Genomic DNA, 26639 nt, shown 5'->3' with positions numbered 1-26639 from the left:
AGCTCCAGCCACCTGCCCACACCTTTAAAGATGTGCCCATCAATGGACTTGCTCCAATCAACCACTCTGAGTGTGCCATCTGTTTCTTTCTATTTTTGGTTCAAAGAAGATAAAAACACTGTAAACTGGGGAGGGATTGATGAGTATAGAAGGCTATTATTGTTTTATCGTCATCCGCCTCTGGCTGGATGTACAGGTTTGGGCTTCGCAGAGGATTCTGAGTGTATGAACGCTTCCCCCTCCGCCCCCCACTCGGAAGCCAAGGTGAAGACTTTGGTCTCCTCTTTGCACAGGGAAGCAGAGTCCAGTCCTTCACCGGCCCAAGCCTGGCTGATTCCAAGCCCTGTGTGTCTTATACTGAGTTAAGCCACCTCTCTGCAGGGGAGGAACCATCTCTGAGACTGTTGTCCTCATTGCATCCTCAGGTCCCCACTCAAACGTCATGTCCTCAGAGAGGCCTTCCATGACCCCCCAGTGCAAATGCCCCCTCTTCACACATGCTGTTCCCTTATTTAGCTTCTTCTACCCTCGCAGAACTTAGCACTACCAGGCTCTATGTTACATATTTATGCGTCTGTTTTCCCAGGAAAACATGTGCCTCATAACAGAAAGGACTTTGTCTTCTTTGTTCACCGTTTGAACCCCAGGATCTAGAATTAACTCCTGGCACATGGTTGGCCCTCAAGAAATCCTAGCTGGACGAATGACTGAATGAGTGCGTGAGAGGTGGGGCTGGGAGTGGGAAAAAGTAGAAAAAGTAATGACGGCTCATAATTGTCAGAAATAATAATAGCAACAACCGGGATGCTCGTCAAATGTGCCAAACCCCACTTGAGCCCTTTACGCACAATAACACATGTAAAGGTTGTAACATACAGTTGGGAAGTACTGTTACTTTGGAGATGAGGAAAATGAGGTCCGGAGAGGTTCACCACTTGTTCACGGTCACAAAATAGTGAGAGGAAGAGCCAGGACAGAATGCAAGGCACCAGACTCTCAGGTGCACCGAATGACTTTTCTCTACTGAGCCCCCCTCACAGCCGGCTGCATTGGACACTTCCCGTGCTCCTACCCAGCTGAATTCTCACACCAACTCAGCAAGGTTGGTATCATTTCCTCATCAGCTGGATGACAAAATGGACTCAGAGAGGTTGGGTAAGCCGCCCCAAGTCACACAGCTGGTTAGTGGCAGAGATGGAATTTGTGCTGTGCGGACTGTCCAGCACCTGAGACAGCTGCCCTTGTCAGTGTCCTTTCAGCAGGTCTAATAAGCCAGGATGAGTGAGCAGGTTTCCTGGGACTCAGCGAGAGCCTGCCTGACACGGATGACCCAGCCCAGCTGGCCTTATCAGCAAGAAAGTCCCTGCCTGGGGTGGTGAGTGCTATTCTAAGCCAAAAGTCCAGTGGTACCACAGAAGCTGCCAGGACCTCTGTGTGGGTGACACAGAGGTTGGCCCTGGAACAGACTCAGACAGGATGCTCCGGAGGGCGAGGCTCTGTCCACTGCCCTGTGCTTGGATGCTTTGAGCCACCTCTTGTCACTGCTCCCCCTTCTCTGCCACTCACGCCCTAACAGCAAGATGGAGGGAAAAAAAACCAAAATTCGGCTTTGAAGTTACACATACCTGGACTTGAATTCCAGCTCACTACGCACTAGCTTTGTGACCTTGGGCAAGTTCTTTTACTTCTCTGAACCTCAGCTTCTTCATCGATGAAATAGGGATAATCATTCTTATCTCCTTATTGCCTGCATCCACGGGCACTGCTGTTGCCCCATGAAAGCTGGAACCCAAACTCACAAATGGCCCCTAATCAGATATTCAGAGGTTTGTATCACAGTTCAGGTTTGTAGCAAGAGGAGAAGATAAAAATGCCTCTTATGGAAACAGAGCACAAAATTGGGAGTTCTTGCAGGCTACAGCTGTCCTGCCTCTGCCTGTCACCCCTTCACATCTTACACTACTCTGCCTGTGTGTCCTACACACACACACAGACACAGACACATACAAACACTGAAGTTTTCCACTCATACATTCCTATTTACACACATCTCAATGCTTCTGAACACCTACACAGTACAAGTCCTGCCACACAGACACCTCCCATAACCATCATACACACACGCACAAACTCCCTCATCGGGACAGACTCCCAGGGGCAGCATGGGTAGCAGCACAGTAATGGGGTAACGTGGCACAGATGGAAGAAATCTGAGGGACTGGATCAGAGCCATAGCTTAAATAGAGGAACATCACGGACCTCTCTGAACCCCAGTTTCTTCATCCTTAACGTGGGGATGACAGAATGCTCCTCTTATGGTTGTGAATAGAATGAAAGATCATTTTCATCCATTGCCTGTCTTAGTACCTGGCACACAGTAGGTGTTCAGAAAATGGTATTACATCATAATGTGTACATTCTCCAGGCAATGTGAAATTTTTCTCTGTTTAAGCCTAGCCGAGTATGAACCGTTTAAATATTTACAAAGCCACAAATAAGCCTGACAAGACTTTCTACTGAAAATGTCTTATACATGGGATTAAGGCTGAACCTGACACTTATTTTGCTCCAGGGGGCTGGGCCCGAATAACAGCTGATGACTTGGGGTCTTGGCGTCTCTGGTTGGTTTCCTTCCTTTCAGGATGAAGCCAGTGCATTCTTGCTCTTCCCCACTGGTTCCAAATATCTCTTTGTTTTGGTGTCTTGATTGAAAGGAGCTTTCCTCTCGTGCCTTTTCGGGGCTTCCCTCTGAGGGCTCCAGTGTTTCATCTGCCCCGTCTGCTGGTCATGGTTGATGTACAGCGACACTCTCTCTGCTTTCCTGGCTTTGTTAAGAAGCTCTTGTAACAAATCCCCTGACCTTAGGGGGCCTTAAGGAAACCAGGCCTGAACCCAGCTCCAGAGAACTCCATCTGCTGAGGGTGTTTGGTGCCCTCATCTACATCCAAGAGACTCTCAAGGGCCTGAGTTCATCAAGAGCTGATCGTTCAAGCAGCACATGACTCATGCCCTTGGCTCCTCTCCCACTGGTCTTCCTGCAGATGCTTGGATGGGAGATGAATGCTGTAGGTCTCCGCCAGTTCTACCCTAAGGCAAAGGTCACAAACCCAAATGTCTTCAGGGGACCAGCAGGTAACATAAGTGTCAGGATAAGATGGATACATTGGAGAGCCCATTCCACGCCTAAAGGCAACAGATCTACCAATTAAAACAAACATGCAAGCCAACCAATCAACCAGCTGCTGGCTTGCTGATCAGATTGTCTGAGAGGCGGCCAGTTTGTGACCTTTGTCCTGTGGGTTTTGCATCCCCTGTTTAGCTTAGTTTGAAAATCCATATTGGAAGGGTGGTCCTAGTGCAGTCTCCCAGACAACCGACTTGGCCTTTGTAGCATCCTGGGCAAGGGCTCTCCTCTCACCACTTGAAAGTTTCAGCAAGGGAACTCACCATTCCAGTTCTTCCACAAACCTTTAACGTGCAGGACCACAGGGGAGGTAAACTGTGCCGCGAGGACCAGCGGTGACCAAGGCTGATGTGGGCCCCGCCCTTGCGGGTCTCCATCATCGCAAGGTTCCTCATGACGCAGAGCACAGAGATATCCCCTGTGGACTGTCCGTTCACCCTCTGGAGTCTCATTGCGTAAGGACAGTCCCTCTCCTGGGATAACTGTTCAGGCATTTAAAGGCATCTTTCACTTCCCTCTTGAGTTACCTTTTTCTAGGTGGTTAAAGTGTGAGCCAAATGGTTTGTTTTTTTTTTTTTTTTTTGCGGTACGCAGGCCTCTCACTGTTGTGGCCTCTCCCGTTGCGGAGCACAGGCTCCGGACGCGCAGGCCCAGCGGCCATGTCTCACGGGCCCAGCCGCTCCGCGGCATGTGGGATCCTCCCGGACAGGGGCACGAACCCGTGTCCCCTGCATCGGCAGGCGGACTCTCAACCACTGCGCCACCAGGGAAGCCCATGGTTTGATTTTTTTTTTTTTTTCCATTTCTCATCTCCCACATCCACTCCATTATGGAGCCCTATTGACTCCAACTTGCAAAGGTACCTGGAATTCATCCACTTCTCTCCATTTTACTGCCAAATCCTAGGCCTCCTCAGCAGGCCCTTTCCTGGGCTCTTTTAGGGTCTGCTAACTGGCTTCTGGTCTTGTGACCCTTTTATCCATACTCTATCAGCAACCAGTCAGATTAGGGAACACTTGAATTTTCCAAAGGTTCCCGTAGCACTTAAAAGGGTGCCCCCAACCCTGCTATAGTCCATAAGACCTGACTGCCAGGCCCTGGCCCAGGCTTTCCTCATATCACTCACTACTCTTCATCCTTGGAATGGGTCGAATAGTGTACCCCTCAAATTCATGTCCACCCAGAACCTCAGAATGTGCCCTTATTTGGAAACAGGGTCTTTGCAAATGTTATCATAGAGAGAGCCCTACATCTAATGATTAGTGCCCTCATAAGACGAGAGGACACATGTCCTTATAAGGAGGGAGAAGGCCATGTGACCAACGCAGAGATTAGAGTGATGGGGCCACAAGCCAAGGAGCACCTGGGGGCCACCAGAAGCTGGAAGAGGAGCAAGGATTCTTCCCTAGAGACTTCAGAGGGAGCTTGCTGTTGGCACCTTGATTTCAGACTTCTGTCCTCCAGAACTGTGAGAGAATGCACTTCTGCTGCTTTTCACCATGCAGTTTGTGGTATTTGCTGTAACAGCCTTGGGAAACCGGTACAGTTTCTTACCCTGGCCTTCCTGTTCACCCCAAGCCCATCCTCGCCCGGTGCCTCTGCTTGTGCTGTCCTCTCTTTCCTGGACGGTCCTGCCTCTTCCCCACTCTCTTGGTATGACTTGGTCCTTCCTATCATTCAGCCACAGATCAGACGTGGCCTTCTCTGAGCGGCTCCCCCGACCACACCTGCCCTGGCCAGTTGCTACCAGCAGGTGGTCTTTGTTCACCCATCAGAGCACCCGTCATAATGTGAGGTGCCCTCACGACGTGTTTCTGAACTAGGTTGTTATCTGTCTGCCCCCGCTTGAATATAAGCTACATGACGGCAAGTCTTTGTGTATTTAATTCACCACGAGAGTCCCAGAGCCTTTTAGGGGGCTGGCATGGTGCCTATACCACAGTCTGTGCCTCATAAATATTTTTTGAATGTTTGTTGTGACTCAGATTCCTGGAAGGTTTAGTTTGCTTTGCTCAGAGAAAGCTGCCCTTTTGTGGTCAAAGGCTAAGCCATATCTCACTTATTTTAGTGTCCGGAATCTTCATCCATGTTGTAGCATGTGTCAGAATTTACTTCTTTCTTTTTTAAAAATTAATTAATTATTTATTTTTTTGGCTGCATTGGGTCTTTTTTGCTGCATGCGGGCTTCCTCTAGTTGTGGCGAGCGGGGGCTACTCTTCGTTGCAGTGCGCGGGCTTCTCATCGCAGTGGCTTCTCTTGTCGCGAAGCATGGGCTCTAGGCGCACGGGCTTCAGTAGTTGTGGCTCGTGGGCTCAGTAGTTGTGGCTCATGGGGTCTAGAGCGCAGACTCAGTAGTTGTGGCACACAGGCTTAGTTGCTCCACGGCATGTGGGATCTTCCCGGACCAGGGCTCGAACCCATGTCCCCCTGCATTGGCAGGCGGATTCTTAACCACTGCGCCACCAGGGAAGTCTCTACTTCTTTTTAAAGACTGAATAACATTCCACTCTATGTATAGACCACATTTTGCTTATCCATTTGTCCCTTGGGCACTTTCAACTTTTGGCTGTTTTAAATAGTGTTGCTATGACTATGAATGTGCAAATATCTCCTTGCGACCCTACTTTCAATCCTTTTGGTTATATAACCCCGAACTGGAATTGTTTTATACACACACACACACACACACACACACACACACACGCATAAAACTTTAAAATGCCAGTTCAGTCTTGCCCTGGAGATCTTACTGCATCCATCCTACACGTGAGGTACCGGACGCTGGGGAGGCCGTGTGTGCATCTCACCGTGCTGGACAGTTTGGGTGGCCTGGCGCCACGTGCTTGGCCTGGCCTCCACGCTCACGGGCTCACAGGAGGACAGGGAAGTCCTCCCCAAGCTTGGGATGAGTGACCAGTGTGTCCAGTCGCAGCCCTCCCGCGGCAACCCTTCCTCCAGGGCCAGGCCAGCCTGGGCTCACCTCATTGTCGCGGTCCTTCTCCAGGAAGTGGCGGGCCACGTGACTGGGCAGGATGTTCCGGAGCATGTTCTCATTGTGTTCCCTCAGCTCCTTCATCTCGTTGATCTCCTCTTTGGCCTGAACTCGCCAGAGGAAGTCCAGGCGGGCTGTGTACTCCAGCTGCGGTTCAGGGGACAGAAGGGGAAGGAAAGCTTTCAGGCACACACACGTGGGAGGCGGACAAGGCTTCTCCAGAACCCCTGACAGACGAAATAGAGCCTGAGCTGAACGTTCCGGGAGGCCTTTTGCCTGACATGAAGAGATCAGAATGTGATAGATTTCATAGGGCCGTGTACCTCCCCTTCCTAGGATTACGGCACCTATGATTTTGTAATTGTTTGTGGCCTCCACTGTACTGTAAGTGCTATGAGGTCAGGGGTCCTCTCACCAGCTGAGCATCACGTCCTTACCGTGTAGCAGTGTGCCTGGCACAGGGAAGGTGTTCCGTCACTATTTGTTGACTCAACAAATAAGTTACAATAATAAAGACAGCTAACACTTAGATGGTGCTTTTTGGATGGTACCAGGCACTATTCTATGGAATATACACGTATTAACTCCTTTCATCCGTACAACAAACCTCATAGGAAGGTATTATTATAGATCCTTATTTTACAGGTGAGAAAACTGAAGCAAACTGGTGAAGTCACTTGACCAAAGTCACACACTTATTAGTGGGGAAGCCAGGATTTGAGTTTAACCCCAGAGTCCAATTCTAGAGTCTGAGCTCAGTCGAGGCAACAAGGAAGAAATGTATGAGCTAATAATGGAAGGATAGTGGATTTAGTTGTGAGACCAACATGGCCGAGAGTCCTGGTCCCACATTCAAGCACTGTAACCTGGCCTGGTACCTACATCTCTGTTCCCTCATCTCTAAAATTGGGATGAACACTCATGACCAGGCAAGCTTGGAATAGGAATTATTTAGGAAGTTATAGGTAGAGCATGGGACTCATAGTAGGTATTTAATAACCATTAGTTCCCTCTTGTCCTAGCATCCCTTTTCATTGGAAAGTGGAGAGCTTCCTTTCTAAAGAATTTCACAAACTATACTTACCACAGCTTTGGGAAATGTCATTATTTCAAAGACTTTAACTATTAAAATGAACAGTATTCTGCACCATTAAACACATGGTTAGATGCCCTGAATTCAAGGGCTTAAGGAAATTCAGCTAGCTCTTTTCTTTCTCTTACGTGCAAATCTCAGTGGATGGCAAAAGTATGAGAAAACAGAGGTGCAAGGTTATTCATTCAGCAGAATTTGTAATAGCAAAAGCTGGAAACAATCCAAGTGTTCATTTTGTTGGTTGAATAAACTATTATATACAGCTATAAAAAGAAACAAAGAATATTTCTCTGTATGTACTTTGATGGGCTGCCTCTGAAGCGGAAAAATGCATGCAGAGTTTGCCATTATTGATCTAAGGAAAGGACATATCTACATCTCTCTCTCCATATATATATATTTCTTAATTTATTTATTAAAACATTGAGGTGTAAAAAACCCGTAAGAAATCATTACCGATGAGATGAGGAAGGGAAGCCTAGGGAGGGGAAATTGGGATAGAATTTAAACTTTTAAAATGGTATCTTGTTTTATAAACGTGACTTTTGAATCATGCAAATATTTTACTTAATTATAAAACTAAATGGATTTTTTAAAAGCTCTGTGAAAACAAACAAACAAACAAATGAAGCTACAGGCACAACCACACAGAGAGGAACTATTCCAAATGCCTTTTAACACAATAATTTGATGGTACATTCGTAGGGAGAAATACTCTGAGGCTAGAAAGAGTGCAACAAGAATCTTAAAAGCGTTTATAACAATCACCTTGTAGGTGGTGGTGTTTGTAGTATTATTGTTAGATTATGGTATCTGAATTATAGGATAAAGCAAGTGAATAACTGTGTTGGTGTCACTGAGAACTCGAATTTTGGGGAAGGGAAAAAGGAGATGCGGATATAAGATTGATGAGGTTAAGTCCAAAGCCTAGCGTCCTATGAAAACTGGAAGGTATCACTATGAACTTATGATCTATATGTATCTCCTGGCTCTGCCTACTGAAATCAAGGTCTAGAAACAACGAAAACCTAGTAGCAATGAATCATCCCAGTGTCCAGATTGTGGTTTCAAAATATCAATTCCTACAAAAGGGACCTTGTACTCTTTGCAGAAAAGGCTGAAATTTAGGGAGGAAAATGTACAAGCTTGGAACATTTTTTGGTACCAGAAAGCAAGTAGTCAACAGAGACTGGGGTTATGTTGAAAGGCGTAGACCACCCCACTGTCAAATACATGGCAAGTTGAACTTTAATAAGAATAATAATTGCAATGGATCGAAATGAAAGACATACGTTAAAATGCAAAAGTTCATAGTGGCACTTAAAACATAGAACCTCATCGATCGCATCTCGATGATGCTCAGGAACTAGCTTATTGGGAAACTTGGAAAAAATTTATAGGTGAATTAAGCATTTACCCTGCCTTTGCTTTATGAGCTGTATTTGAAGGTAACAACTAGTTGGCGAGGAGAAGGTTCTCATTTTTTGCGGTACGCGGGCCTCTCACTGTTGTGGCCTCTCCCGTTGCGGAGCACAGGCTCCGGACACGTAGGCTCTGCGGCCATGGTTCACGGGCCCAGCCGCTCCGCGGCATGTGGGATCTTCCCGGACCGGGGCACGAACCCGTGTCCCCTGCATCGGCAGGCGGACTCCCAACCACTGCGCCACCAGGGGAGCCCGAGAAGGTTCTCTTTAAAACTGTATTCCAGCTAGCAAATTATGAAATATTGATAGAATTGGAATATCACTACCTAGAATATAAATGAATGTAGGTTATTATTGTCAAGAGCTGCTAATATCACAAAAGAGAGATAAGCAGACATTCTATGCCTCTTAATAGTAGTTCACAAAATTAACCAATTAAATCTTTTTGCAGAAAAAAATTGAACTTGAATCTCACCAAGTTTCTAGATATAACTACCAATATAGGAAAAACAAAGGACAGAGGGATGTGTTAAATACCCCTATAAAGGGTGCAATCAACAAACTCTAGACTGAGAGACATTCTAGAGGTCAGTGGCTCTCACAAAATATTGCAAAAAAAAAAAAAAATGGAGGGTGGTTCTTTAGAGTAAAAAGAAATGAGAGACATATCAATCAATGGCGATATATGGACTTAAGTTGGATCCCAACTGAAACAAAATTAAAAAAAAATAAACTAATTAGGAAATTGAAACATTGCCTGAAGTCTTGAACATACGAAAGAATTACTGTTTTATTTTTTAAAGTGTGTTAATAGTATTGTGATTAGGCTGAAATTCTCTTTTAGATGCATATTGAATTATTTACAGATGAAACGATAGGACATTTGGAATTTGCCGCAAAATAATTGGGAAGGAGCAGTGAGCAAAATAAATAGGGATGTAGATGAAAAAAGACTGCACATGAGCTGGTGACTGTCGAAGCTGTGAGTTCATTATACTATTTTACGTACTTTCGTATATGTTTGAAATTTTGCATAAGAATAAATTTTTAAAAACGTAAGCGGTGGCTGCAGGTTGTATAAAAGAATGCTAGTCCTGTTCTACCATGTTGCTGTGTGACTGTGGGAAATTCATTCAACTTCTTGTATTTTGGTTCCCCTTCTAAAAAATGAGGATAATTGCCTTCATCTCGTTTAATGCGAGACATGGATTATCATACGGTCTATCGTATGGACCAAAAGGCATGATGTATACAAAAGAATTCGGAAATGTCTAAAATGTAGATTTATCGAGTATTACTATGACTTTAAGGTGTCTGTGGATGAAATCTGATTGAAACTATGCTTTCAATTTTTTTTTCCCTCCAGACTTAAGAGCATCGAGTTTTGATTTGTCAAGTTGCAGGACAGGATTTTATCCACAATTTTTTCCAAATGAAATGTTTCATTTCCACCCTTAAAAAATGCAGTGTTGGTTAAAGCAAGAGATCATTTTTAAAATTTCTTTCCTGTTGAAATACTCTCATCCGGCTAAATTTAAATCAGAGCTATGAGTAGGGAAATCTGGAGTTCAGAAGTTGACTTAAGCAAGAATTTTCCAGTTGCGAGACAAGAACATACTTTACATTTTGACTGCAGGTCACTGCATCTAAGGCATGATCATAAAGAGATATTTTAGTCCAAGTACAGTCCTATCTCTTCACAAAGCCAGTCTCGTGAAGGCACGCGTCACATATTTTTTAGACGTCCATGGAAGGAAAGTATTCCGTTTCAGTTTACTGAGTACCTACTATGTGCTAGGGGCTGGGCATATGGAGATAAGCAGAACAGTCTCTTTGTCAGCTGAGTAGTGATAGGAGAGCACAAAAAAGAAAGAGATCATTTCAACAGTGTGGTCAGAGCAGACATGAAGAGAAAAGCAAAGCAAAGCAAAGCACTGAGTTTTTAAAAGTGACCATTCTTCAGCATTTGCTCAAGAAATGCCAATTGATTTGGAAGTGCACTCTCCTAATTTTTACCAAACCATTTAGGAACCGGCTACATGAAAAGAGTGCCAAGGGAACTAATACACATTGTTCATATGTTTTGTGCCAGGCTCTTGTCACAGAAAGATAACTAACACTGGCCGGGTTCTTGCCTTGGACCAGGCACTGTTCTGAGCACTCCGTAAGTATTGACGGTCATTTAATCACACAACAGTTCAACGAGGTAGGTACTTTATTATACCCATTTCACAGCTGAGGAAATGGAGGCATGGTAAGGTGAAGTCAGGTGCCCAAGGACTCACAAATAGAGGCTGGGATTTGAACTCAGGGCATTCTGGCTCCATGCTGTGGCTCTGAAGCCCTATAATCTACGTCTATGACCTCATTCAGCTGTTCTCCAACTCTCAATAGATAACTATTAGACTTTTCATTTTGCAGGTAAAGAAATGGCAGGTCTGGGCTGTTGAGCATCTCAAGGTCACCTGTTCTCCCAGCAGCACTGCTGGGATGCAAACTTAAGAATTTCGTTCCAAGGCTTGGGTCTTTCTTTCTAAGCTGCACAATTCCAGTGCCTGTCTTTATCAGACCTAGAAGGAAGTGACTGGAGACCTGACCTCATTAATCTTGTCTCCGTGCGCAGGTGTGACTTCCTCTGTTCTAAAGGGAGATGCTGAGGCAAAGCCCAAATCTCAGGGCTGCACGTGAATCAGGCACGAGGTAGGAGGCACCTGTCTGCTCTCTTCTGTCCAACGTTCCGGATGTTCACCTGCCTCAGAGGAGCAGGTGTTTGGCATATCGCTCCACATATGTGCAGGATGAGCCTTCCCAGTTATGCAGTTACATAACCGCCTCTGTCACTCTGGAGATGTAAAGTTACACACGCTCCCACTGGGAGGCTGCTGCGTACCAGGCATCAATGGGGGTTATTCAGCCTTTAATAAAAAGAGAGGGCCTCTGAGTCACAAGGGAAAACGGTGGACGCTGGTAGCAAACCCAGGAGCAGACGGACTTGATCCGGATGAACAGGACTCTGATGGATGTTATGAAATGACACTCGAGGTGACGCACTCCTGCGGAAAGCATCCTCTAGCAGACAGGCAGCGGAACACGGCGGAAAGTGAATGGACCTAGGAGTTCAAGCATTTGGATTCCTGTTTCTGTCTGGTCCTCCTTATTGTCTTTGTGACCTCAAGTGACTTGAGTCTCTGCTCCTGCCTTGGGACCAAATGGATAATAATACTTTCTCTGTTTGCTGTGTTCTCTTCTTTGTTGTGTTGTTGTTGTCTTTGTTTGTTTGTTTGGCTGTGCTGCACGGCTTGTGGGATTTTAGTTCTCCAACCAGGAATTGAACCCGGGCCCTCAGCGGTGAAAGCACAGAGTCCTAACCACTGGACCTCCAGGGAATTCCCTGTTTGTCTCAGACTCTTGCTTTCAGAGTAAAATATTAATAGCTCACAACTTTTGAGCACTTATTCTACATGCAAATCACTGGGAGAGGTATATTATAATCATATTCTCATGTAATAGTATATAACAAACTTATAAAACCTGTTATTATCATATCCATTTTATAGGCGAGAAAACTGAGACAGAAAATTAAGTCAATTACTGAAGGTCACATATTTCCTGAGTGGCGGAGTTGGCGTTTGAATATTACCTACCCCACTCCCAGGCTTACATCTGTAACTGCTACAGTTATGGGATATAGTTACATAATTTCAAAACCTTTTGAAAGTTAAAAAGAAAAAAGAAATCAGATATCGCCTGAGCACTCAGGCCCTCACTATTCACTTATACATTCTTACTTTATACCCATCTTCATGTGAGGAGGTTATCTGCTTTCCCAGGACAAATGGAGAGTAGAATAAACGGAATCAGAATGTTAGAAAGGTTTTGCGGAAGGGAGTACTGAGAGGGGACGAAGTAATTCCTTAAGGTGCCAGAGAAGATAGAAACATCCTTCTTATTATGGAACGAAGACCCCTACTCTGAACTTGCTCTCTCTTAGCCATCTCTGAGAATTTCTCACTTGTCAGTTTAAAAACTGTGTGATGGAGTGTACGCGTGTTTTTCTATAGGATTGCCTTCTCTGACTCTGTCTTCACGGCCCTCAGATGGGCTGTCATTTGCATGTCAGACTAAGGAGTCCTCTCCTGTAACTAGAAGCCATTAAGATGTGGAGGACATGACCCCAGCTCTCATAGAAAACCAGAAAGACCTAAATATAGGAATTCTGCAAATGGCCAGACTTTGACATTTGGCTTATTGTTTCACCATAAATTCAGCTAAAACTGAAAAGCAAGGTAAGGTCATATTGCAGGATTGAATGCCCTTGGCATTGTGAAGATACGCAGACAATTCTTTCTGTCTTTCCCCAATCTAGAAACTGGAAAGGTGGGCTTTGGAGACAGATCTGGGTTTGAATTCTAGTTCTCTCACTTACTAGCTGAGTCGCCTGACTCTCTTCATCTGTAAAACAGGATCCATAATAACGACCATTAGGGCTGTTGAGAGGATCCAATGAGGTAACACAGGCGGAGTGCCAGGCACACAGTAGGAGCTTGATACATATTAACTCTTACCCCCTTTTCTTCGATTGCCAAGTGTTATTGACTCTCTTTTCCCCTTGACTACATTTGACCGTCTCGCTTTATTACAAATAACTTATGTATGTGTCTCTAGCTTCCAGGTTTTTAGCTGTTTCATCCCTGGCTTCTCAGGATGCGTTACCTCCCTGTCTCCATGGTGATTTCTCAGTGGTATGTTTCTATTTCTGCTCTGGCTGAGAGTCTTCCTGTTTTGTTTTTTTCCTTTCCTGGTTACTTTTTCGAAGCACACACAAAGAGAGAGAGACTGGGATCCACAGCGCAGCAGTGAAGCAGACAGGGCCTGGCTCTACCAGGAAGTGAGAATCTCCCCAGGTGAGGAATGTTACCGAATTCATGGTCTGAGTCTGCATGGAGAAATCGTACCGGACGTGGAGAGCAGGTGACACCTCTTGGGTGAAGCCTGTTAGGATGCTCCCGTGCAGAATAATTTCCTGCTTCTTTGACTCTTGAAGTCCTTGAACAAGTCTGGTCCACACAGTGCACATCCCCCATTGCATTGTTTAGGGTCCGCTCTCCTCCAGGAGATAGGAGCCCTTGGGGCCGGGGATGGGATTTTGCACAGTGCTATCCATGGTGCCCGCCCTAGATCCTGGCAGATGGGGACGTGGCATCGATACGGTAGGCACTTTATCTACTCAGGACAAATCAGTGATGAAGCGCTTCCTCTATTTCTGTAAGGCAGTGCTCAAAATGCTGCATGCAATCATCTCAAATGATGCTTCAAAACAGCCCTAGTCAGGCATTACCATCTTATTTTAGAGAGAAGGAAACAGGGGCTCAGGGAGATAAGTTACTTGCCCAAGGTCACACATTTCTGGGAGGCAGGGCAGGATTGGAACCTTGGCCTGGATTATCCTCAAACCTGATTGGGAGTTTGGGATGGACATGTACACACTACTATATTTAAACAGATAACCAACAAGGACCTACAGTATAGCACAGGGAACTCTGCTCAGTCCTCTGGAATAACCTAAATGGGAAAAGAATTTGAAAGAGAATAGATACAGGTATATGTGTAACTGAATCACTTTGCTGTACACCTGAAACTAACACAGCATTGTTAATCAACTATACTTCAGTATAAAATAAAAATTAAAACAAAAAAACCCCAAACCTGAATGTTTACCTAGTTTACACAACTCCTATAGTAATAGAACTGGGAGGGGTCCCAGTTTGCCTCAGGCAGAAATTGAAAAAGCTCTTTTTTTTTTTTAACAATAGTTTTATTGAAAGAGAAATACCTAAAGGGAATGAAAACCATATTGCTCTCCAAATTATCTCCATCTTAGTTTTTTATTAATTGGTGCGTGCTAGGAATTGATTCTTTAAGAATCACTTGCTGGGAATTCCCTGGAGGTTCAGTGCTTAGGACTTGGCGCCTTCACTGCTGGGGCCCGGGTTCAACCCCTGGTCAGGACACTAAGATCCTGCAAGCCACGCAGTGAGGCCAAAGGAAAAAAACAAAAAAAGAAGAAGAAGAAAAAAAAAAGAATCACCACTTGCTGCAAGCAACTAGAAGTCATTTATTGCAGAGATGAGTGGCTGCCTCTCAGGTGAACTTTATGGCAATGGGAAATGCCAGGTAATCAAAGGCAGTTAGAGGAAAATGTCAGGTTACCTGCTGTCCATGGTAGAAGACAGCGAGGAGGAACATGGCCATCAGCAGCAGTGACGCCTCCTTGGTCCCCAGGAAATCTCTGTTGGAAGAAGAAATGCAAATGGTGGCATGGTTATTGACAACCATGGAGGGACTTCAAGGAGGCCCGTTAGGAAACTGAGGTTCAGACTGGAGTGGGATAAAAAGAGAGAAGCAGTTGTTTCTTGAGCTCCCACTATATGATAGGGGCTTCTCTATAAGGCTGTCATACAGGCTAATTCAGAACTCAGTTGATCCCCAAGGGCATGAGGTCACACAGATCATACCTGCTGGGAGACTCTAGAATTCAGCATCTAGACAATGAACTTACATTAATAACGATGTCTTCTATTTGCAAAACACTTTTTCTAGATTTCAAAGAGCTCTGATACTTTCTTGTCACAAAAACCCATGTGAAGACAAACATCCTCTCTTTTTCTTTAGATGTTATCCTACTTAAGAGGCAGGCAAGGTACTTGCTATGTGGCAGCCCCTGTTCTAAGTGCTATAAGAACCACACTTAGGTTTTTATATAAATTCCTATTTCAATTTTGGGCACTGTTGTTACCCTCTTTGATCTCTCTTCTACGTGGCTGCTAGAATATTTTTTATCACTAAAGCCAGATCACATTACTCTTTTGTTTTATAGCTTCCCAACCACAAGCATATATATGCTCAGAACTCACTCAGAGGTAACTTAACTCTGATGTGGTTAAGGACACAGTGGGGCCCTCACGGATGAGACGCAGTGCTCAGAGAGAGTAGAAAGGGCACTAATATGGCTGCACCCAGGCAATCTCCAGCTTTCCCTTTTCTACTCTCACTGGACACCAGCATGAGTAGCATGGGGCTTAGGGAAATGGGAGCATGATCCCAGCTGCCAAGGCCAGCTTCTCACCTAGCTTTATGCTAAAAGACCCTCCCAGCTTACACAGGGCCAGCCCCAGTCCAACTCTCCAGGTAGAACAGGGACTTAGGAATGGAAACGTGCTTTCTCTTGGGGACGTATTGTGCACATGGGGACCCAGGGGACCAAGGAACTCTGGGCTGAAACAAGATTCAGATTTGTGAATTCCTAGCTCCATCTGCTTTTCCTTGGAGATAAGATGCTAATAAAAGATAAAACTCACTATTATATTTCTTTTCTGTAGCTCCAGTGAGGCATATAATTATTGAGCATCTACTGTGTACCAGGCACATGCTAGGATACAGAACTGAAGAAGGCACATTGTCTTTGCCCTCAAAACAGTTCAGCAAAGGAAAGAACCAAACAGACAGATAATTTCATAACATGATACACTGCCTAGTAAGGATACACTCTTGTTACCATGGGAATATATGGGAAGAGAAGGTAACCCAGGCTGGATATTCAGGGAAGACTCAAGAGCTGAATATGAAAGGTTGATAAGACTTTGGGAGGAAAAGGTGGGATGCATTCTATAGGTATGAGACATATATATATCTTGCTTAGCTAGCTGGTTAACAAGCCTCTAGTGTAGGGGGATAAGTAAATATCACATATCAAGTGAGGCCACACGCAGACTCAGATCTATTAGAGCTGTCCGCCACCAGCGCTGAAGTGAAGAGTGCTGGACTGTGAGCCATATATTGTCAATCCAGAATTTTAGGCGCTAGGACTCACTCATTCATTCGTTCAGCCCCAGTCACCATAGTGCTTGTTTCGGGGAATAGGCACATTCCAGTACCACCCTTTCCTTCATGTCAATTAATTCTCTGGCCCCTGAAGTTTGTGGACTCCTGAAAAAATAATAAAAAGTCATGAGTTTTGGAGTCATGCAGACCCAGCTTCCCATCTCAGGTCTGCTGCTGACCAGGGGTTTGACCTTGGACAAGCCACTTAATGTCTCTGAGCCTCGGTTCGTGGCCCTGTGAAAGACTCTAACTGCGTTTACCTCCCTAATTGTGAGAATTAATTGACCAAATCTTGGTAACGTGTTTGGCATGGGGTGTGGCCCATGTCTCCCTCTCTTTACCCCCTAAAGCTCCCAGCACATCATCTTGGCCCTGGTGGCGGCATTTTACAAAATCACTCGTTCAAACAGCTTAGTCTGAATGGGCGATGTCCTGTGTTTAGCTCCTCGTGAATAAACTCCTGCTCTGACTGGCACTTCTGATATCCTTTTCTTTGTGATGCAGAAGACTTTTTAAAGCTTAGCAATTCATCACTTAAAACACACTTTCAAGAGAAAACATAAACACCTCTTGAATCATTTTGAAAGCAGTGGTTGACTAAAAATAGAGAGATGGCTAGATCAAATTCGGAAGAGAAGTAAAGGAAAATTATGAATGGTCTTTGAGTCTTCAGGATGTATTTCAGATGGAAAAAAATATGACCTGAGTAGAGACTACAAAATATGCGCAGTAAGTCACCCTGACCAAGGAACACCCAGAAAGAGCTGGGATTTGAATTTAGAAGAGATCTTTTCTTTTTCTTTTTTTGTAGCTTCTATGACTATTTGAAGAAATTCCAAAGAGAGCCAAATGGCTGAAATCTGTACAATATCCTCTAGCTATTGGGTGGCAGAGACATAAAACCCAGGACATTTTGAACTAATTTATTTGTATTAACAAAATTGCTAAATTAATACTATCCTCTCCCTATGCTCATAGAAAAGGACATACTAAGTGAAAACACATGTAGAATAATGTGATTGTCAAGGATACCACAATCTTTAGAGATCATCTTATCTGATGTCTTACAAAAATTCCTATTTAATTTGAGTGTTAATCATTATAGAAGTACTCATTCTAGTTGTAGTGAATTTGGAAGCTAATACAAATTCACAAATAAAAAAATAAAAATTATCCTTCAGCCTACCACCCAGAGAAAACAATGGTTAATATTTTGGGATCACCTCAGTGTCATTTCCTTTTCCTTTATGCAAAAATATATTTATGTTTACAAATTTAGAACTGTATGGTGCGTACTGTTTTGTAACCTACTTTTGCACTTAGTAGGTATTATGAAAAGAATTCCGTGTAATTAAATACTTTACAATGTGAATTTAATGGATTCATCCAATTCCATATTATGTGTACCATACATAATATAATAGTCCTGGCAAGCCTTTTAATTTATTGGTTGAAAACTGAGGCCCAGAGAGAAGAAGGCACTTGCTTAAGGCCACACAGCTGATTTGTGTCCCAGCCAGGATGAGAATTCACATCTCAGGCACCAAGTTCGGAACATTAGCGACTGAGCACCTGAAGTCAAATTTTAATGTAGCAATTAGCTCCCATTTCCCCTCCTGAAACCCAAAATAAACCAGCCAGTTTGAATGTATCTTTTATTCTGTTGCCATACTAATGACTGCATTTGCTTAGCGCTGATTTTGTCATACCTCTAATAACACTTTGCATACATTGCCTACTTTAATTGTCATAGCAACACTTAAAATATTATTATCGCTATTCTAGTAAAGCAGAAACTGAGACTCAGATGTTAAACGATACACTCCAACTCACAGATCTAGTGAATGCTGAAGGCTGGCTCTCAATCCAGATCTCAACGAGGCTTTTTCTGTAGCTATCATGCCCTCCTACATGCACTTACTTATAAATACTTGCCTCTAAGCTCCTTAAGTGTCTTATTCATCTGTGAATCTGCAGGGCCTAAAAAGCCCACAACAAAGGTACGACACTTAAGTCCGAAAGCAAATTGTGCTTACAGGATGGGGAACACGAGGTTTACGGGTAATGGTGAGCAAAAATCACAGGGTTGTAGATAGATGACACTTAGCTTACTGTGAACTAATGGTGTAATATGATTCTAAATGAAATAATATTTCCATCAGTCACTCATTCATCTCATATTTCATTCAACAAACATTTATTTGGACACCTGCTGCCAGATACTCCACTAAGTGCCAAAAATATGAACATGAGTAATGGCCCTTGCCCTCAAAACTCCTATTCTAATGGAAGAGGAAGACATGGCAATTAAAGATTGGAACAGACAGAGATAAGTGCAAAAAATGATAAAAAATTATGTGCACAGATTAGAAAATGAGGAATGATCAGAGTGGGCTTCCCTGAGCGGGGAGGGCCTTGAGTATGATGGGTTGGCGGGGGAGGTGTGTGCAGAATCTGGTAACCGGCACGTGGTTTCCTGTGGCTAGATTACGGGCTATAAATGGTGACCTGTGGAGCTGCAGGAGATAAGGTTGGAGGAGTCGAGGGGACTCCAGCGAGAGCTTGGACGTTCTTGACAAGCAGGTTGAACTTTTTGTTCCTTAGAGGTAATAGGGAGACGCTTAAGGATTTTAAGAAGGATAATGTGTTGACCACATGGCTTTGACGGCTTTGAGGAGGGTGGATTGGGAGTGCAGGCTGGGGGATCAGGTAGCGTACAGCAGTCCAGAGCTGGTAGTAGGGATATTTCTAGAACAGCAGTATTTGTGGTATATAAGGGTCCTAATAATCATTAGTATTCATCAAGTGCTTATGCTATGCCAGACCTTGTGCTAAGTTTCCATGATCACATTAGATGTCTCATATATTCCTGCAACATAGGAACTATTATCATCCTCACTTTACAGATGAGAAAAGCAGGGCTTAGAGACGTCGTCACTTTTAATTAATTCGCTCAAGATCACACAGTTGGTTGATGGTGGAGATGGCATTTGAACACAGGTGGTTTAGCTCCTAAACTTGTACTCACAAATGTCATGACGTCGTCGTCCCTGGAAGGGATGCTGAGGAGGATGAATCTTTAGGGACACTGATAAGACACTGGGCGCCTCCCCTGTTTTGGGCTCAGTGTCATCCGTGGAGACAGGGGGTTGTCAGGGAGGGGCCTCATGGAACGATAGAGAGTCTGAGTATTTGGGGTCATCTCAGTGTGGATGCAGCCGGGCTGCCCTGTGCAAGGTTCTCTGTACTTTCCCAGGCACCTGACCCTCAGGAACAGCCAGCAGAAATGCCCTGAACCAACGTGAACTCCTACAGGGTTGGTTAAATTCCAACAGCATGAGCAGACTGAGGCTGCCAAACGGATGCGCAGTTTGACTTCTGACCCGTTGACTTATAACGCAGCTGCGAGGGAAGGCTGAACGAACTCTTCCGTTCCTTATTCATTTAATTCTGTTGATAGCAGAGTGTGAGTGAATACAAGACTAACCGATAATTGACCTTGAATCAGGAAGAGGCTTAGAAAAGCGCTTGAATGTCAGCAGCAATGAATTTGGGATTCTGCTTCACTCTTACAACCCTACTTAACACTTTAACTACCAGTTTTTCCTTAAGACCTCAAAACAGAATTCAGAACTAAACCTTTCTCCTAAAAATGAAGGAGGGGACAGGAATGAACAGATACTGATCACATACTATGTGCCAGGCACATCATAGCCTCACGCAGTCCCGTACCAGAGTGTAGTTACGCCACTTCACTGATGGGTAAAGTGAGGTCCAGAGCTGGGAAGAGACTTTCCAATGCAACAGAGTCTGGATCTGAAGCCAAAGCCCTGGCTGGTTCCATTAATGCTGCGTTTTCCTCTGAATGAATAGATTTTAGATGGTTTAATTTTTATTTCTACTACCAACGTGGCCTATTTGGTTCATACAGCTCTCGGCCGTCTTTTGTGTTGGCTTCTGCTTGGCCATGGGACATCTCTCGGCACCAACTATTTTACCTAATTTGAAACTGTTTTGACTTTCTTTGAACCCTGGGCGTATGGTGAGAGATTCTTCATCTTGATTTAAGAGAGATGTATGCATTATTTACAAACATGGACTTTGGAGCCAGAAAGACCTGAGTTTGAATCCGGATCTGTTACCTACTGGCCATGTGCAGCTGGGTAATTGTTGAACCTCTCTGAGCCTGTGTTCCTCAGATGGTTGCCGTGAGGGTTAAATAGGGTAGCGGATATAAAGTGGAAGATGCAGATGTGTAACAGACACAAATTAGTACCTAGAATTTATAAAGAACCTTTACAAATCTAGTAAGAAAAACGCAAACCACCTAATAAAAAACCAGGCAAAAGACATGACCTGGAAGTTTACCGAAAATGGTCAATAAACAACAACAAAAAAGATGCACAAATTTACTCATGATCAAGGAACTACTATTGAAAATAATGAGATAAAATTCTCACTCAGGAATTCAATAAGAATTACAAGGACCGCTGCCTGTAAGAGAGAAATTGTTCCAATCTTGTTGGAGAGCCATTTGGCAATATTTTAAAATGCGGAAAATGCAGATACCCTATACTCCAGCTAGTGTGCTTTTAGATCTAAACCCCAGGAGACATTTTCAATGATGATCACTGAAGTACTGATAACCTTTTAATAGGTCAAAGGATAAACACATTTTGGGGGAAAGTGGCGGGTGGGTGGTGGTGGTGGGATGAATTGGGAGATTGGGATTGACATGTATACCCTTATGTGTATAAAATGGATGACTAATCAGAACTTGCTGTATAAAAAATAAAATAAAATTCAAAAAGAAAATGAATCAGATCTGTAGATATGAAGCTGGATGGACCTAAAAAATACTATATTGCATGGCAACACAAGAATTTTATAAATAATTTATAATACAGACAAAACTAAATATATATAAAACACATGGATGGGAAGCATATATATTAAGTGCCTTAGAAGTTGACTCTTGGGAGGAGGATAAAAGAACAATGCTGGGAAAGGGAACTTCAACAATATCTGAAATAACGTTCTCCTTTTAAAAATGCAGAAAGAAACATGACTAATTGCTCGCATTGTTTATTTCCAGGGGTTGGTTCATAGATGTTCACATTATTAGCGTCAGGCACATTTTCTGAGGCTTCTTGAACTATCTTAGCTTTTGTTTTCATTTGCATTTTCATTTTTTAATTTAAAAATACTTCTGGTTGCACCGCGTGGCATGCGGGATCTTAGTTCCCTGACCAGAGATGGTACCCGCACCCCCTGCAGTGAAAGCACAGAGTCTTAACCACTGGACCTCCAGGGAAGTCCCTTCTTGAACTAACTTGACCTCATCTTTCTCTCAGCCTGTTGGCCACTTGCTCTGGTCTCAGTGAGACCAACGTGCTTCCCACCCCCAAGGCCAATCAGCAACATGTTCAGTCTCTGGTTCTTTCCATCACTTCTGGCTCCCATGAAGCTCCATAAGGCAGTTGTGGGATCTGGTTTCCCCAAGGGCTGTGGAAATGGCCAGGTGATGTCACCAGCAAGTACATCCAGAGATGAACTGAGACTAATGGGAGAAAGAGGAGGGCAGCAGCCAGTAGATTCTTCTCCCCTCCTCTGTTTGTGACACTTCCCTACCTCATCACCTACCCAGAGACACTTCAACTGGCCAAATGAATGCAACTCCCAAGGCACCAGCTTCGCAATTCACGGGGTCAGCACAACATGGCATTTGCTTGTATTTGCTTCCTATCCTTTTCTTCTTCACGTCTCTTTTACCTCAGTTTTGCTGCCCTGGGTTTGCATTAGCACTTCATGCTTGCCTCAGGCTCTGTTCTCTAAGGAATCTAGGCTAAGTTATTTTTTGGTATTTTTCTATATTTCAAAAATAACAAAATGCAAGGAGTATAGTAAATGCTCAATGCACAATGTCTGCTATTACTAATAGTGCTACAGCAAAGTTATAATCAGACCCTACAAATCTTAGAGCTATTAAAGTTGAAGGAGTCATCAACTATTAGATCTGGGGAGACCTGAGCTATGGTTTAGTCCAAACTTTAATTCATTAATTAATCTGTAATGAATATACAGGATAAAATGGAAAACTAGGAATTTTGCCTAAACTGGTAATCCAGAGAGTGTACACAACAAGAAACATGTTGATACTCCTTAAGTCCCCAAATTTTGATAACTCTACCTCAATCGTTTTCCCAATGGTTCCATTTCCCACCCAAAGTTGAGCACTTTTTGAACACAGTGATGGGCACTTACTCTCCACTGTGATTCAGGTTGTCATAGCGCAGAAAGAGTCCTGCATAGATGGTCTCGGTCAGCAGGGCATAGATGGCAATCATAATCAGCAGCACAGCCAGCTTCAGGACAGAGTTAAGTCGGAGGAAAACCGCACAGGTCACCATGGCCAACACCCCCGTGAAGACGAAGTACTGAAAACAGAGAAGGTAGGTGGTCAGATTCAACAGGAGTGTGGGAGGCTCACTCTCCTAGTCATGGATTCCAGTGGGTCTCTTTATACAGATGTTTGCTGAGCATCTCCATTTGGAGATCTCAGGCCATCCTCAAATTCAACAGGTCCCAGGTTGAACTCATCACTTCCTTACCACCGCCCAAACCTCTGTTCCCTATTCTTGGGGGAGCCATTTGCACCATTCCTCAAGCCAGAAACCTTGGTCTCTCATCTTTGTTGCCTTTCTTTTCCCCCACATTCCACAGCCAGGTCATCCTAAGTCTGTAGATTCTACTTCCTTAATAGATGGCACGTCCATCCACTTTGCTCCTTCTACACTGTTTCTGTTTCAGCTCTCACCTACAGTTTGCAACAGTTTTCTGGCAGCTCTGGCAGCTTCTAGCTCCCAATCCCTACTGAATACACACTATTATTCTCCACCCAGTATTTCCACAACACAGATCTGATCATGTCACTCCTTAACTTGAAGTCTTTTCATTGTTCTCCATTCCCACAAATTATATTCTCCTTCCTGCATGGCAAAACTCTCAAGACCATCATATATCAGATTTCCTTTCACTTTTCAAATCCCAACATATGTTCCAGCCTCACTATCGGCTCTCCCCCATACATCTTTCCCTGCTCTCCCGTGCCTCAGTGCTTTGCATCTCCAGTGCCCTGTGTCTCAAGTTTCATCCATGTGACTAAGCCTTACTTCTCTCACAAGCATTAGCTCAGGTGTCCTCTCCTCTGAGAAGCCTTCATGCATGTCTCCAGGTGCTTCTGGATACGGCCCATAGCATCCTTCACAGCCCAGCATAATATCTGCCACTCCATATTTTTTTGGGGGGGGCCACCCTGCACGGCATGTGGAACTTGCCCGACCAGGGATCAAACCAGTCCCCTGTGTGGTGGAAGTGCAGAGTCAACTACTGGACCACGGGGGAAGTCCTGCCACTCCTTATTAGAAGTAGCTGCTCAATAGGCCAGTTGGGAACCACTCAAGGACTATAATATTGGAGTGGCCCCCAGGTGTCAATCTGCCCAGCTAGATTTCAGCCTTCTGTAGGAAGTGTCTCAACCCATTTCCCTTATAGAAGTATCCCATGTATCATTCTGGACGGTAGGTTTGGATTCTGAGTATCCAGTAGGAAAAAAGAATAAGACTTGCATTATCAAAGGCCCACTTGGTGGCGGTACTTCGATTTTTATACACACTGTCTTCTCTTCTAATTTTCAAAGTAACTGGTCAAGATGGGAATCATAATTTCCATTTTACAAGTGAAGAAACTGAGCCTCATACAGCTTAAGTAAATTGTTCAAGTTCTCATAACTAGAAAGTGGCACCTAGGATATCTGGGTACAACCTGTGCATGTAAACATAACTCTAGTGGGCATAATAATTTCTAAAACCCATTCCAGCCTTGTTATGCATGGTTCTTTCCAACAACTGGTTGTCTTCCCTCTCCTATTACACTAAGAGACAATTTCTGTATGGGCAGAGGCAGAAGAATTTCTGGACATCCCAGAGCAGCTACTGAAGGCATGATTGCTGACTTTTTAAGTCAAGCTGACTCACTCAGGTCTACTTTCAACAAACAGTGATATCAACAACTATGGCCAACACCCTGAATAAGTTCCCCCCTGAGGGCAAAGGACCAGTGCCTTTGTGGTGCACGGGGTGGACTCAGAAATGAATAAGGCACTGCCCTGCCCTTAAGGGGCCCAGTGTTTGGGGAGTCCTTTACTTTTGTCTCTTCCTTTCCTAATAAATCCAATTATGTCCTTGTCTCCAATAGGATGATAAGCTTTCTTCAACTCTCCTTTAAGATCGTCCCTTGGCAAGATTTTTAGGTTAACTCATCTTGATGCCTCTGTGAAGGAAGCTGTGAGTGAGGTGAGCAGGCAATAATAAGTTCATTGCTCAGAGTTTATTTTCTCCATCCAGAGAAACTCCCAAGATCTTCCATTTAAACAAATGGAGGAAAGAGGAATAGATCTGAGGGGTCCTGTTTCGTTGTTACCTGCATCAAAACAAATGGTCATGCATGGCTTTGTCGATGCAAATTATGAATCACTTATTAGGTCAAAAGTCATTGAAATGATTGTGCTCTTGAGCAAAAACTTATGAGGGCACAACAGTGAAATTTAAAAAATGTAACCAGCATTTATTGCATGCATGTCATAATCACGGCATGGTGCTAGGCACTGGGAATTCAAAGAGATGGCCCAGGTCTAAAGGAACTCATGGTCTAAAATGTGAAATAGACAAAAATGCCAATGGTAGCATCCTGTGGAAAATGATCTTTCAGGAACGTGATCCAATGTGATGGGAATACACAGGCAGAAGGAGTACATTCTGTCTGGAGGAAGCAAGTTTGGAGAAGGCTTTATAGGAGAGCTGAGTTTGAAAAGGATCTCAAGGATGGACTGGATTTTACATGACAGAAAATGGAACGGGAAGAACATTCTGGGAGGACAGAATGGAGGGAACTGAAAGGTAGAAAGGAACAAAGCTACAGGAGAATGAATTCCTTGGGTACATTAGAGAATCATAAAATTGATCCTAAGTAGATCTAGTAACACAGGCAGGCAGGTTTCAAATGTGTCGCCCTCCTTTCTCTACCAAGACTTCTGAAAGTGTAACAGCTAAATATAGTCACACATTTGCACAATGGTTGAACGGATCTTTCTCTTTTTGTGGCCTCAACCAATTGTGTTAGTGTGCTCTTGCCAATCCATTGAAAGGAACCACCCCACTCACTGCCTTGCATGGTTTAGGCAACTTTCTACTTTGAAGTATAAAGCTGAACCTTCCGGTGATGCTGTAAACCACAAGACATCAAAGGAATGCGGCCTCTAGAAAAATACCATTAGGAGCTTCTCATCTGTTTCTTTTGTGCCTTGAATGAATAGTGTGGGTGGGACCAGGAAATGGGAGAAGAACAGAAGTGTTATGACTTTGTGAAGGCTTTGTGAAAACCCTTCTCTTTCAGCTGGGTCTGGACCCATCAATCCCATGCTTCCTATAACTTGGGAGGGTGCTGGATTCAATGCAATTCCCAAGTTTCTGTTAAACAACAAATAGTTTCTGTGTTCTTTTAAGTTACCCCAGGAACTTAGAAGGTCCACAGCTCCTAGAGTGTCCCGTGAATGGACCCTAGGTATAGGGGTTCATAGGTGTGATAAGGCAGGAATAGGAGGCAAAGCCACATTGCAACAACTCTTGCATGTTTCACTGAGAAGTGTACTTTATTCCACAAGGAGACATGAATGGGTTTCATGTTTGTAGAAGATTCATTAGCTCAGTGCTTTAGAAATAGGTTGTGGAAGGGAAGAGTACAAGATGGATTGTAATTAAAGGAGAAAAGCTGGGCTTCCCTGGTGGCGCAGTGGTTGAGAGTCCGCCTGCCGATGCAGGGGACACGGGTTCGTGCCCCGGTCCGGGAAGATCCCACATGCCGCGGAGCGGCTAGGCCCGTGAGCCATGGTCGCTAAGCCTGCGCGTCCGGAGCCTGTGCTCCGCAACGGGAGAGGCCACAACAGTGAGAGGCCCGCGCACCAAAGGAAAAAAAAAAAAAAAAAGGAGAAAAGCTGAAGATTTAAGG

The 26639-nt window shown here is 44.1% G+C and overlaps 1 protein-coding gene across 2 annotated transcripts in view; it reads right to left on the bottom strand.

Annotated features, from left to right (window-relative positions):
* The window catches only part of ADCY8 (adenylate cyclase 8), a 218569-nt gene that overhangs the window by 22775 nt on the left and 169155 nt on the right, over window positions 1-26639 (bottom strand). For both annotated transcript variants that reach the window (XM_079901571.1, XM_079901572.1), the window contains 3 exons: window positions 22839-23011; window positions 14904-14982; window positions 6165-6323 (listed from right to left, as the gene is read on the bottom strand). In XM_079901571.1, the coding sequence (XP_079757697.1) occupies window positions 6165-6323; window positions 14904-14982; window positions 22839-23011 (411 nt within the window). The remainder of the gene's footprint in view (window positions 1-6164; window positions 6324-14903; window positions 14983-22838; window positions 23012-26639) is intronic.

Source organism: Stenella coeruleoalba (genome assembly GCF_951394435.1).
Source record: "Stenella coeruleoalba genome assembly, chromosome: 17".
NCBI classification, from domain to species: Eukaryota; Metazoa; Chordata; class Mammalia; order Artiodactyla; family Delphinidae; genus Stenella; species Stenella coeruleoalba.
Note: the sequence above shows the minus strand (reverse complement) of the source record. Positions and strands in the feature narration are given on the sequence as shown.